Here is a 12,509-nt window from a genome sequence, read left to right on the forward strand (position 1 = left end):
GTACAATTAAAATGGATGAGTTTATGGTCTGTAAATTATAACTCAATGAAAATTTTTTAAATGCCAGTTAGAAGACCCACGGGCAGCATCTTCTGCCCACCATGGGAAAGCTGATTTGAGGAAGAGGGCAACGTCCAGCCACGCAGAGCTAAGCCAAGGGCTGGAGAAACTGAGTCCTGATAATGTCCTTTGGGTCCAGTAGGCTTATATTTGTGGAAGATCTCACAGGGCGTGAGTGGCTGGTTAAAATGCTGACTGTCAGCTGGCAGTCAGGGCCCAGCAGCTTGGATCTGTGACATATCCCAGTGCTGCCCTGGAGCAGGGGGCCAGGGTGGGGAGAATTCAAGGCTTGGCAGGCAACTAGCAGGGCTCCTGGCAGGGAAGAAAAGAAGCTGCCATAAACCTATGCCCGAGGAAGCTTCTTGCTGGGGATCTGCCTTCTGTGTCCCGCAACCCAGATCCTGCTCCTACCCTGAGTGAACCCACCGCTCCCGAGAGGGCCGGCCGCCTCACCTCAATGATCTCCAGCATCTCCACTCGGGTGATCTTGCCGTCGCCGTCCAGGTCGTACATGTTGAAGGCCCAGTTCAGCTTCTGCTCAAAGCTGCCCCTGGAGGTGATGGACAGGGCGCAGATGAACTCTCGGAAGTCGATGGTGCCGTCCCCATTCTTGTCAAAGGTTCGGAATGCGTGCTGGGCAAACTTGGAAGCGTCTCCATAAGGGAAGAACTACAAAGCAGAGCACACAAGTTCAGCTGTTGGGAGGGAAATGTCCCAGGCCCCGGTCTAGGCTGAGGTCTTAGCCAGGAAAGCCTGAAAGGCCACTGCACCGTGCCTGCTGTCAGCACCGAGGATGCTCTCCAAGGCTGCCGTATGAGGGCCTGGGACAGGCTCTCCCGCCTGGACAGGGGTTTGGCCCAGTGCTCAAGGCCAAGGGCAGGCACAGAGAGGCCATCTCTGGATGCGTCCTCATTAACAGGCACCTCACTGTTTCCTGTGGGTGAGGCTGGTGACATGTGGCTTTCATGTTGGCGGAGCTCAGAGGGGGCAGCTAGCATCCCTCATTTGTGGCTTCTCTGGTCACTCTCCCATAAGGACAAGGACTGAGGCAGGTAGCAGACTTCTCTCCACACACAGGGTGGTGCTCCATGAACTTCCAAATTCCTCTGGGTGTGAAAATCTAGGTTTACCACCCTGTGGGACCAGAACGAGCTTGCCCAGACCTGTGTTCTCCTGCCACCGGCTCCCCGTCCCCAGCCCACACTCATCTCCCTGGTGAGGTTCCAGTGTCCAACTTGTTTTCACAGGGACTTTTCTTCTGTAGAACAGACATTTAAAACCCATTAAAAATAGAACATGACTGGACTTATTTTTGTGAGATAAAAAGAGGTTTCTTCTCAGGGCCAACAGTTGGCAAGGGTGCCGAGGGAGACAGAGAATGGACCCACGAGGAAATGGAAGCGCAGACCCATGAGGAGGTAAGGCTGCGCAGAGAGTGAGGCCGTGGCCTCAGTCCCCCGGACACAAGCCTAGGCCAGTCACAAACACAGGTAGTTCTAATACTTGACCTCCATCTGCCTCAGCAAAGCCAAAGAACATTCTCCAAGTGGAACGTAGAAAACAAGCCAACCTCACAGCCCAAAACAAAAGCAAAATAAACCCTCTGCTGTTTTAAGGCAGAGAAGTATGTATGTGTTTCTGGATGAATAAATCCAGCGAATACAAAGTCCAAAGCAGATTTCTGAGGATGTCACTGGGATCCCTGTTCCTTTGTGACTTTGTTAGTGGGACCGGCTGGCCAGCCTCAGTACAGATGGTCTGCTCATGCGCACATGGGGCTGTCTCCCTTCATGAGCCCTCAGCTCATCGTTCTCACTGTGCATCCTGCCCTGGGACCTGCTGAGCCCTACAGCAAGAGAAGGCCAGCTGCCCACAACTCCTACACCTAGAAGCACATTGGAAGTGGAAGATTTCCCTCCAGAAACAAAATATGCATTTCCCTGTAAGGATCCAGGACATAAGGCCAGGAGAAGAGACCAGAGTTCCAGGGGGAGGAGGAGCTGCTTAGGCCTGTATTTCAGGAGCACCCACTTCTGATGCCAGGATCTGTTCCAGTTACTATGGCTAACAAATCACCCCAAAACTGAGTGGCTTAAAGCAACAATTGTTTTATTAATCTCAGAAAATAAAAATCTGAGAACCATTTCTTTTTTAATCAAACTAATCTTTCTGTGGCTGTGAAGGACAACTTTCTCCATTGTTCCCTCATTTCCTAAACCCATCGTTATTTCTGATATCCTTTGTTTTTTATTATTCATCAAAATCCACGGAGGCCTTTCTCTTGCCAGGCCCCATCTTAGGTGCTGGGAATACAGAGATCGACATCTCATGGTGCCCGAGCTCTCTGAAACCTTGCAACAAGAAATGTATGATGGTCATGTTGTCTACGAAGAGCCAGAACAGAAGCGTGAGCCAAGAATTCCTAAGGCTCAGGACTGAGCGGCGGGTTCAAGAAGGGGAGTTATGGGGGCGAAAGGCTTCCTTCCTCTTTCCCCTACTCAGCGTGTTTCCCCTCCATCCCCAATGCCACCTAAGGGTTTGGGCACCTGAGGACAGACCGCTAGGTGCTGAGCTTTGAACTAGTGATTTTGAACTTGAAATTTTCTAAAGAGGTAAGTTTGATCCTTATGTGCTCTGAACTGTCTTTTCTCAGAATGCCTCTGACCCCAAATATGTGGGGTTTTTCTCCCCCTTACAACAACCCATTCTTTGACTCTCTGGACACCAACTGGGTGTCCTACGATTCAATTCAGTTCTGACACTAACTGCCTGGAGTTAGCGCAGACCCCATAGGTTAAGGGCTCAGTAGCACGAGACTGCCCCCTCTTCCAACGCCAGTTGCAAGTCTCAGGTTACCACCTGTACTTCTGTTAAACCTAATGTAAAGCAGGGGGTTCCCACCGCCCCCTCATTTGAAAATTTTCTAGAACAACTCATAGAATTCAGGAAGGCACTTTGTTTACTATTACCAGTTTATTATAAAAGATGCAACTGAGGAACAGCCCAGTGGACGCAATGTACTGGGCAAGGTATAGGGGCCAGGGTGCGGGGGGCTCCCAGGCCCTCCCTGGGCACGCCACCCTTCCAGCACCTCAATGTATTCGCCAACCTGGAAGCTCCCACGTAGTTTAAGGGTTTTTACGGAGGTTTCATTACGTAGGCATGATTGATTAAATCACTGGCCATTGGCCATTGAATTCAATGTCCAGTCCGTCTCCCCTCCCCAGAGGTCAGGCGGGTGGGGCTGAAAGTTCTGACCTTCTGATCAGGCCGTGGTCTTTCTGGTGACCAGTGCCCAATCCTGAAGCTATGGAGGGGCGCCCAGCCACCAGTCATCTCATTAGCATACAAAAGGCACTGTCATCACTCCTGAGATTCCACGAGTTATAAGCTCTCGTGTCAGGAACCGGGGACTAAGACCAAATAGATATTTCTTATTATATCACAGCATCACATGTGCCTTGTACCTGACTGTCCTTTATCCCTTTCCGCTGTTTGCTGATGTGTTCATCTGCCTTGTGGTCAGGGGTCTTGGGCAGAGCTGGTACCTGTGACATGGCCTAGCAGCAGAGCAGAGGGAGCCCCTTGACAGATTCCTAAGTGTCCTTAGTGCAGTGTCTCCGCCAGCCTTCTAGATGCGGTGACCTGGGACTGCTGTGTATTTCCCGCCACCCGTACGGGTTTCTGGCAGTATAATGCTTTCACTGTCCTGTTTCTCACAGCATACTTTTAAGTTGAGGGATATCTGATAGTTTTATCTAAAAATAGCAGGGCACCTTAGGTCAGTATATTAAAAATTAATTTAGATCTGAAAACTCTTGAGGAAAAAAATCGATTGTAAATTTTGAGCAATAAAAGCTACATATGCCTTGCAGAAGTTCTATTTACTGACTTTAATAGCCAACATGTTTACTTCAGAAGAGCTGAGTGTGTGCTCAAGAGCCCTCAAAGATCTGGAGGGGTTTTTCCCTTAGAAAATCCATCCTATCGTGTTCTGAGTGCTTCGGGTTTTTCTAATCAGGGGAATGCTCTTTCTTTTGATGAAATAATTCGACTCTGGCTGGATCATCACAGAAAAGAGAATCCACACTGCCTTCAATCTCTTCAGGAAGAAATCAGGGTCTTGAAATCATACTCAGTTCTCTTGGAGAACAATAGTGCCTGAAAAGTACAAGCATCTTTTGCACATTGTTGCTTGAAATGTGTATTGTTTTATTTTATTTATTTAGTTTTTTGAGGAAGATTAACCCTGAGCTAACATCTGCTGCCAATCCCCCTCCTGGCCCCTGTGCAAACGCACAGCCCTTTTGCTCCAGCATCTGAGGGCTCAAAGTTTAGTATCAGGAGGTTGGCAGAAGGTGAAAGGAGGGACGACCCTCCATTCCTGGTTACTTCTGGCCCCACTGATGAGACTCTGACCTGAGGGCCACATGGTGATCTGTCCCTGCACCCCAGTTATGCTCTGAGGAAATGGGCTCTGGAGGTTGCCGGCCTGGGGTGGGACCAGGACCCAACCACCAAGTGTAGCGTGACGTCCATAGAAAAATGTCATCCTCGTCCTGAAAGCCAATTGACAGCCGAATGGTAAGGGCCGGCCCTGTTTGTGACTCGGGCAGGATCGCCTGTTGGTGGAAGTCTGCTGGAGATACCCATGGATCCACAGTGCCCTGTGCTTTCCCGCCTCTGTCTTTGCTCACCCGGCTTCCTTTGTCTGTCAGACCCTCCCCTATGGCTCATTCTACCTCCTCCCCATCAGCTGAAGCTCTGCTCTGGTCACCCTCCTCCAGGGCCCCTTATCTGCAAACACAACCTGATGTCAACCACTCTCTCTTTGTATCTGAATTATCTTTGTACATGTGGCTCTCCACTGCAGGACCATGAATTCCTTGCTTCCCTCAGCTCTGAGTTCCCTGTACAGTCTTTGCTAACCAAGTGGGGGAGACTTTGCTTCAGGGAATGGGCGAGCCTGCGGTGGGAGAGTCCCCTGAGGATGAGAACCTCAGAAGTGAGGAGAAAAGGCAACCCCATGAGGCCTCTTGTTTCTGCCATGCTGAGGCCCGTACTTGCGCCAGGATAGTAGAGAACAAGGAACGCACAGGCCCCCTACCCCTTCTCAAGAGAGGAAAAGGGGCCAGGCTTTCTAGGCAGGCCCAAGAAACAGGGATTCCTGGCAGAATTTCCAGGGGAGGTACATGTGGTGAGAGCTGGTGCGGTTGCCTACTCTCTTCCTGCTCACTGACAAGCAGGAGAAGGCACATTTGTCCCATTGCATTCCCGGGACTGATTTCTAGAAGTTTCTGAGATAAGTTTTCTGGGTCACACATCTTTCTTTCCTGTTGACTCCCCTTCCCCAGGATGTCTAGAAATGAGGGCTATCAGTTGTACTGGCCATCAGACCATGGGGAGCTGCTGCAAAGCAGGGCTGCACCCACTGCCTCCTCTTCCTGGGTGGAGGGGGAGGCCTTCCTGGACCTTCGACTCAGACTCTCAGCAGAGCCCAGTCAGGTGGGCACAGCCTGAGGGCATGGCCATCTGTCCTCAGAGCTGGGTCACAGGAAAGCTCACGGAGCCCACCCTGCCACTGCAGAGGAGAGTGGGCTCAGATTTCCCAGAGAACTTCTCCATCTCCTCATTCGGTGACTCCCCTTTGGCAGAGGCCTAGTGGGTCAAGACTTGCCCAGACCTCACCACCACGTATCAGATTCTGGCCATAGTCTCCTAATTTGTCCCTGCCTCTGGTCTCCTCCAAGTCCGACCCCCAGAGCCACACTGATCTTCCTGCAATAGGGCTCAGATTGAGTGGTTTCTCTTCACAGAAGCCCTCGGTGGAATCAAATCCAAACTCCTTTGCTTGTCATTCAAATGCTTCCACATCCGACCCAACGTGTGCCTTAAATATTGTGTGTCCTGCTTCTCTCTGCTCTCTGCTCAGCCCTCCGGAGGCCCCCATTTGCACAGGTTGAATTCTGAACTTCTAACCTGCTGTTTGTGGCCCTTCGTGATTGTCCCAACCTGCGTGCATGTCTCTCGTTCCTCTGCTTTATGCACCTGTGCCCCGACTGTGTCCCTACATGGCTTTCCCTTTCTCTTTCGTATGCCTTCCCTTTCTCACCCCATCTCATCCTGGCCGATCAGGAAATCCCATCTTTCTTTGTGTCCAGCTCATTGTTCTACTTCCATGAAACCTTCATGACTGAACTGATTTCTCTCTTTGCTCGGTTTGTACTTCACTTATTTCTAGATGAGTCTTTCCGAACTCCCTGCCTTAGATGACAGTAAGCTCTATTCTTGTCTCCGTCCCTCCTGGCCTGAGTTCTGTGAGGGCAACAGCAGATTGCTCATCTCCGTACCCCCCTAACTTTTGTCTCAGGGCCTCCCAAGGAGAAGCTCCATAAATTCCTGCTGAGCCAAGGGTCTATGTCTTGCTCAGCTTTGTATCTGTCATTGTGTCACTTCTTTTGGCAGCTTGCTTTCATCTGTCCAATGGGAACGCTGCATGAAGTGCATCCACGCTCCCAGGAGGGAAGAGAAAGGTTTTCACTACAGCTGAATGGCAATGAGAAGTATTAAAATATTACCCATTAAAATGTCAACTCTCCCATTCCCAGAATCCCCTAACCCCCTTCAATGCCCATCATACAATATATTTTAATACATATTCACTTTCTTTCTTCCTCCACGAGAAATGTAAACCCCATGAGGGAAGGGAGCCTTGGCTGCTCTGCTGTTTTGTTCCCCGCCTGATCGCCACACAGTGGGTGCTCAGTCATTATTTAGTGAATGAATGAGTGAACCAATTTCTGTTTGACGCTCTCCTTCGTAGTAACTGTACCGTATAGTTGCAATTGATTGCACATTCAGTGTCTCCTAGAATCCTCAGGACAACTCAAGGGGGTGGCTTGATTCTTTTTAACTTTCGCTTGATAACAGAGAAGCAGGTCTGAGGACAGAGGGTTAGCACCATCTGCCATTCATATTTATTTCGGAGGTCATTTACTATCTATTACTGAGCTGTAAACTCCCAGAGTGCAAAGCCTATTTGTTCCTCCTTGTATCTGTAACAGAGAGCACAGTTCCCTCAGAGGGTGGGTGCTGAACAAGATCCTGCTGAAGGACGAATGAAAGGAGCGTGCGGTGCCAACTGGAGGGGAAGTGGGGACCAAATGCTGCTACTGGGACAGCTGCCACTTATTGAACGATCATTGTATCTGGCCAGCTCTGTCCATAGAACTTCTTGTAATGATGGAAATATTCTATAAACAGCACTGTACAAAATGATAGCCACTAGTTGTATGTGTCAACCTCTGTGTTAGGTGGTAGAAATAAAATAGCAAAAACACACAGAGCACTGAAGACAGTGGGGGAAGTAACCCTTGAAATGTTATGGGGGGTGACTGAAAAACTGAATGTTTTAATATTACTTAACTCACACATCAATTTAGATAACCACATGTGAGCTAGTGGCTTCTGTATTACTAGCATGATCTATGCTACGTCATTAGCTCTCACGATATTCCTGTCAAGCGGTTTTCCTCAGCTCCATTTCATAGACAAAGAAATGTGAACTCAGAAAGGTCCAGCAAACTCTTCAGTTAATTCTTCTCCCACTGTGTCAGTCTGCTGCAGGGAGCGCTAAGTACCATTGGTCCTTCGTGGGGAAGAAGATACACAAAAAAGAAGACTGCGGAAAGTTAGGGAGAGAGATTTTCATCTGCCTCATCATTTGTTGGAAGGCCTTCATGATTATCACATAGCATTGGAGTGGGCTCTGTTCTAATACTCCTAATGTGTGTTATTTCATTTACTCCTTATAACAAAACCTGCCACTGTACACTCCCTATCGTAGACAACAAGCCGGAAAGGTCAAGGCATTTGTCAGAGGGTCCAGGCTGGCTGTGGCAGAGGCAGGATCTGAATGCGGATCTGTCCGATCATTTCTTCTACAGCTCGCTGTTTCTCTTCACCAGTTATTAGCCGAGCAAATAAACCTACATCCACATTTGATGAAGCAAAGGAATTTGTCGCGTTATGTAATTCTTAGCTTCCATAGCCTCTAACGCTGGAAGTGCTTGGCTGTGTGCATTTATCGCCACCTTCTGGTAGCCTGTGTATACTGCATGGAAATTACTAAAATGCTGCTGAGGGATATTTTTATGATACGTTCATTCTTTAATTCAACAAACATGTATTGAGCAGCTACCATGTGCCAAGCACTGTGTTAGGTGCTGGGAATAAAACAGAAAAAATACATACAGCGTTAATAATAGTTGGGGGCGGGGGGGGTAAGGGGGGGAGCCTGCCCAGTGGCACAGCAGTTAAGCGCGCATGTTACGCTTCGGTGGCCCAGGGGTTTGCCGGTTCGGATCCCCTGTGCGGACATGGCACCACTTGGCATGCCATGCTGTGGTAGGCGTCCCACATATAAAGTAGAGGAAGACGGGCACTGACGTTAGCTCAGAGCCAGTCTTCCTCAGCGAAAAGAGGAGAATTGGCAGCAGTTAGCTCAGGGCTAATCTTCCTCAAAAAAAAAAATAAAAAAGAATAGTAGGGGGTGTAGATATTAACCAAAGAACTACATAAATAAGTGTAAAATTACACCATGATACACAAGCATATAGAACCGCGAACAAGAGTAATGGAGATGATCTTATGAGTATGAAACTTAAATGAAAATTTTGTGTGTGATTTCCTCTCCCCACTCTAAGATGCAGGCTGCTGACAATTCACTATTCTTCATCATAGCTGAGGAATGGTCTCAGAGTTTGAATCTTTCTGGGACGACACAAGCCTAGACTTTTCCCGACAGTACTGCATGCCTTTACTCTGAACCGACCAATGTGCAGGACAGGAAAACCCCAGGAAATATGTGAGATCTTTGTCTCTCCCCAGGCAAACAACAAGAGGCTTTGCACAAATTAACCAGCTCCCTCCAAAGCCACGGTAGAGGACTTTAACTGCAAAAGTGGGCCGAAACCCCTTTCTATCTTTTTCAATGATATCCAGGTATGAATATTAAAAGGTTTGTTTTCTTTAAGAAGTGGTGAATGAGCCCCAGACACCTCATGCTAATAGATGTCGTGTCATTGGCTTCTGCACCCCCATGGGGCACAGAAGGCTGTTTGGTGGCTGCTTTAAGAAATGGTCTCAAAACACTGGCTTCCATCCGCTCGCACAATCTTTCCTCCGCATCCTCTACTCCAGCCCTCTACACCATCTTGCTGCCTGGATATCTCATCCTTCCAGATGTTGCACTGAGTTCAGGGAAAACACTGCAACATTTCTCCTGACAATCTCCCCTCTCCCCGTGTCACTGGTGCCTGCCTCAACTTGATGGAGGATGCAGGTTCCCTTGAAGTTCCCTGGTCCAACCTTTGGCTGGGGTGAGGTTTACATAAGCAGTCTTAGCCCGCTGTGACCTCTGCTGTGCTGTGTCAGGAGGGGGTGGCAGCAAGGCCACTGAGGAGGACAGTCTCTCTCCAGGGCTTTGCCCAAGGCCCAGCTCCCGGCTGATGCTAGGCAGCCCTCAGACCTCAGAATAGATTTTTGCCCATTAGTCTGCCTAAAATAGAGCTCATGAGGGGATCAAAGAACAGAAGAGTATTCTTGGGCCGCTCTGCTGCTCAGTCTCAGAGAGGTCTACCATCCTATCCCTCATAGGACACAGTCCCTTTTAAAACGTCCTCACTCAGGTCGATTCTGTTTTCCTTTGTTCTCAAATGGCAGAAGCCTAAATTTTCTGGCTTATGAACCCACGACATGATTCCCTCCCCCATGGTGGAGTCGTCTTTATCGTGTCCCTGAAATATGGCTACTCTACCTCTGAGGTCATCTGCCGTCCCCTCTGCTGGAATTAGCCAGAGGCCATCTATGGATGAGCTGGCTGTGTCCCCACTTCTTCAGGCCCTGCCACTAATATGGTAGTTACTGTTTCATGAGTGACTCTCAGGGAGCAAGGCCCTAAGCAGGTCCTTTTCATATTCTACCTCAGCTGGTTCTTCAACAAGTTTGGGACTTTCGGGACATTATTCTGAGCTAAGTGACTGGCATAAGGTCACGCCACTAAGGGGGTTGGGGCGGGCTAGGATCAAACCCAGCTCCATCTGCGGAATGCTGCCTCCCTCCAGCACCTTCCCAGCCTGCCCCACCCTCCATGCTGAGCTGTGATCCATTTCCTCTGCAAGGATCGGGGAGGGCTGCCTCTCTGCCCGTCCCTCTGCTTCTTCCTCCCCACACAGCGCTCCTCCTGCCGTGTACCGTGGTCACGTCCTGTCTTCGTCCTCATCAGCAGGGCCAGGCCAGGCCGCAGCAGCCCCAGGGGGAATGGGGCACCCACTAGGGACTAAAGGGGCAAGCATACTGCCCCTCACACAAGTCCACACTCACTCTCCCCTCCCCAGGCAGCAGGAAGCTCCTGGCAGAGTTTCTGAGGCCCAGACGGAGCTGTGCGCAGGGCAGGGGCGTGGGGGTCGTGGGTCCTAGCTCTGTGGTGGATGCTGCTGTGGAGGGAGGGGGAATGTGCCAAGACCAAGCCCGAGGATTCCAATCAGCCTCCTGGACCTTAGCTCTGGCCCAGCACGGTACTGACATTTCATCCTTTTCCTCCTGAGTTGCAGGAGTGTGGTGTCCTTAAAAGCAAGCAGGACCTACCCAAGGCTAATGAGAGGCAGAGGCGGAGTGTGAACCCACTTCTGCCTGACTCCGTGACGTTGGTTAAGTCAGTTAACCCATTGGAGCCTTCGTTCCCTCGTCCACAAAATGGGGCAATAATGATAGATATTACACAGAATTGTTGTGAGATTTACTGGAGATGACAGATGTGGAAGACCTCTGAGGCTGCAAGGCCTAGGGTGTTTGTTGGCCTCCCTCCCCTCCCCGTGTCTCCTCAAGGCTGCCATGCTGTGTGTCATACTCTGATGCTGACAAACAGTGCCTGGGTCAGCTGGTGGTCAGTGGTGGGGTCTCAGTGCACTCGCCCTGGGCTGCTGGCCAAGCTGGTGCCCTTGAGGATTAACTTGGTGTTTGGTTTTGGCTTTAGGCTCTTCATGCCCATGAGGCCTCACCCAGGAAGAGGAGCCCCATTTCCTGGGCTGTCTCACTGGCCCCACTCATGCTGCACATTCTTTGCCTCCTAACGGCTCCCCTACCCCACTGCCAGGCCTCTCCAATCTGTTCTCTGCACGACTCCACAGCGACCTTTTCATGCCAGTTCAGTCATGTCCACTTCCCATGCCTGCCGATAGCATCTAATTGTTCTCAGAAGAAGGAACGAAATTATCCCCAGGCCTCCAAGCCCTTCCAGGTTTGGTCCTTGCCTCCGAGTCCAGTTTCGTGTCCCTCCTCTCTCCCTGGCTTCTTTCTCTACTCGGGATCTTGCTGTGCTCTCCAGCCACGGTCATGGACCTTTGCCGTGCTGTTGCTTTTGTCTGGAGTGCTCCTTTTCTGCCCCCGCCCAGTTAACTCCTGTTTGTTCTTCATACCTTGATTCGGTGTTTGTTGTCTCAGGAAAGCCTTCTCTGAGCTTAGGTCAGAACCCCCTTAGGGTCATTACTTACGTGTACATCATCAAGCCCCATCTTTGGTAATACATCATAATTGTGAAGAAACGTTCAGAAGGTGCTCAGTAAGTATCTGTTGAATGAACAAGTAACTCAGCACAGCAGATCTTTTTCAAGTCTGAGCAGACAGCGGCAAATCCCCCCAGTGACCAGTCGAAGGGCTGAAATATGTTCTGAAGGTTGTCTGAAGTCAGCTGTGCTAAAGAAGGCTCACCTTTTGGCCTTCAAACTTGTCATCCCCATTACTACTTTAGCTGATGATTCATGAGGGTATGAATCATCCCCGGGGCGGTACATGTACGTGGTCACGTGACGGGAAGAGGAGAGAGACATTTCCCCTTCATTAGAAACGGTGAGTCCAAAAACTGTTTCCTGCCGATGTGTTCATTCAACAGATACTAACAGAAGCCTGGCTGGTGCCAGGCTCTATGCTGAGCTCTGTGTGGGCAGGAGGGTGGGTGAGGAGAGCAACAAGGAAGAAGAGTCAAATATAAGACCTGGTTCCTGCCCTCAAGCAGAGGCAACAAATCACAGGAAGATGCAGCCCAAAACGTGAGCTGCCTTCCACGTGCTAGGTTAGAAAGATTGTTTTTTATCAATTTAAAAAGGAATTCATTTTTGACACTAGAGAAGGGGTGAGGATCGTTGAAGGCGCTTGGTGGAAGGCTGGTTGCTGTGGGGAAAACGGGAACAAACTCCTCACCCCGTATTCTCTTCAATTAGTCCAACTGACGTCGTAGAAAAGCGGATTTTGCAACTGGCTCTGAAACTGTTTCATCTTCCCAACTCCTCCTAGAATAAAGCGGTCTGTTCACGATCAATTCCCATTTCTCCCTACACTCAACTCATTTCACAATATCATGGTGACCGTGATGAGAATGCTCAGCCCGGCTG

At 49.8% G+C, this 12,509-nt stretch overlaps 1 protein-coding gene across 1 annotated transcript in view; it reads right to left on the reverse strand.

Moving 5' to 3' along the window:
* Positions 1-12,509, reverse strand: part of VSNL1 (visinin like 1) — a 108,706-nt gene that overhangs the window by 2,476 nt on the left and 93,721 nt on the right. Inside the window, exon 3 of the mRNA XM_014848062.3 lies at positions 514-729. Coding sequence (XP_014703548.1) covers positions 514-729 — 216 coding nt within the window. The remainder of the gene's footprint in view (positions 1-513; positions 730-12,509) is intronic.

The sequence above is a fragment of the Equus asinus genome, chromosome 6 (assembly GCF_041296235.1).
Source record: "Equus asinus isolate D_3611 breed Donkey chromosome 6, EquAss-T2T_v2, whole genome shotgun sequence".
NCBI classification, from domain to species: domain Eukaryota; kingdom Metazoa; phylum Chordata; class Mammalia; order Perissodactyla; family Equidae; genus Equus; species Equus asinus.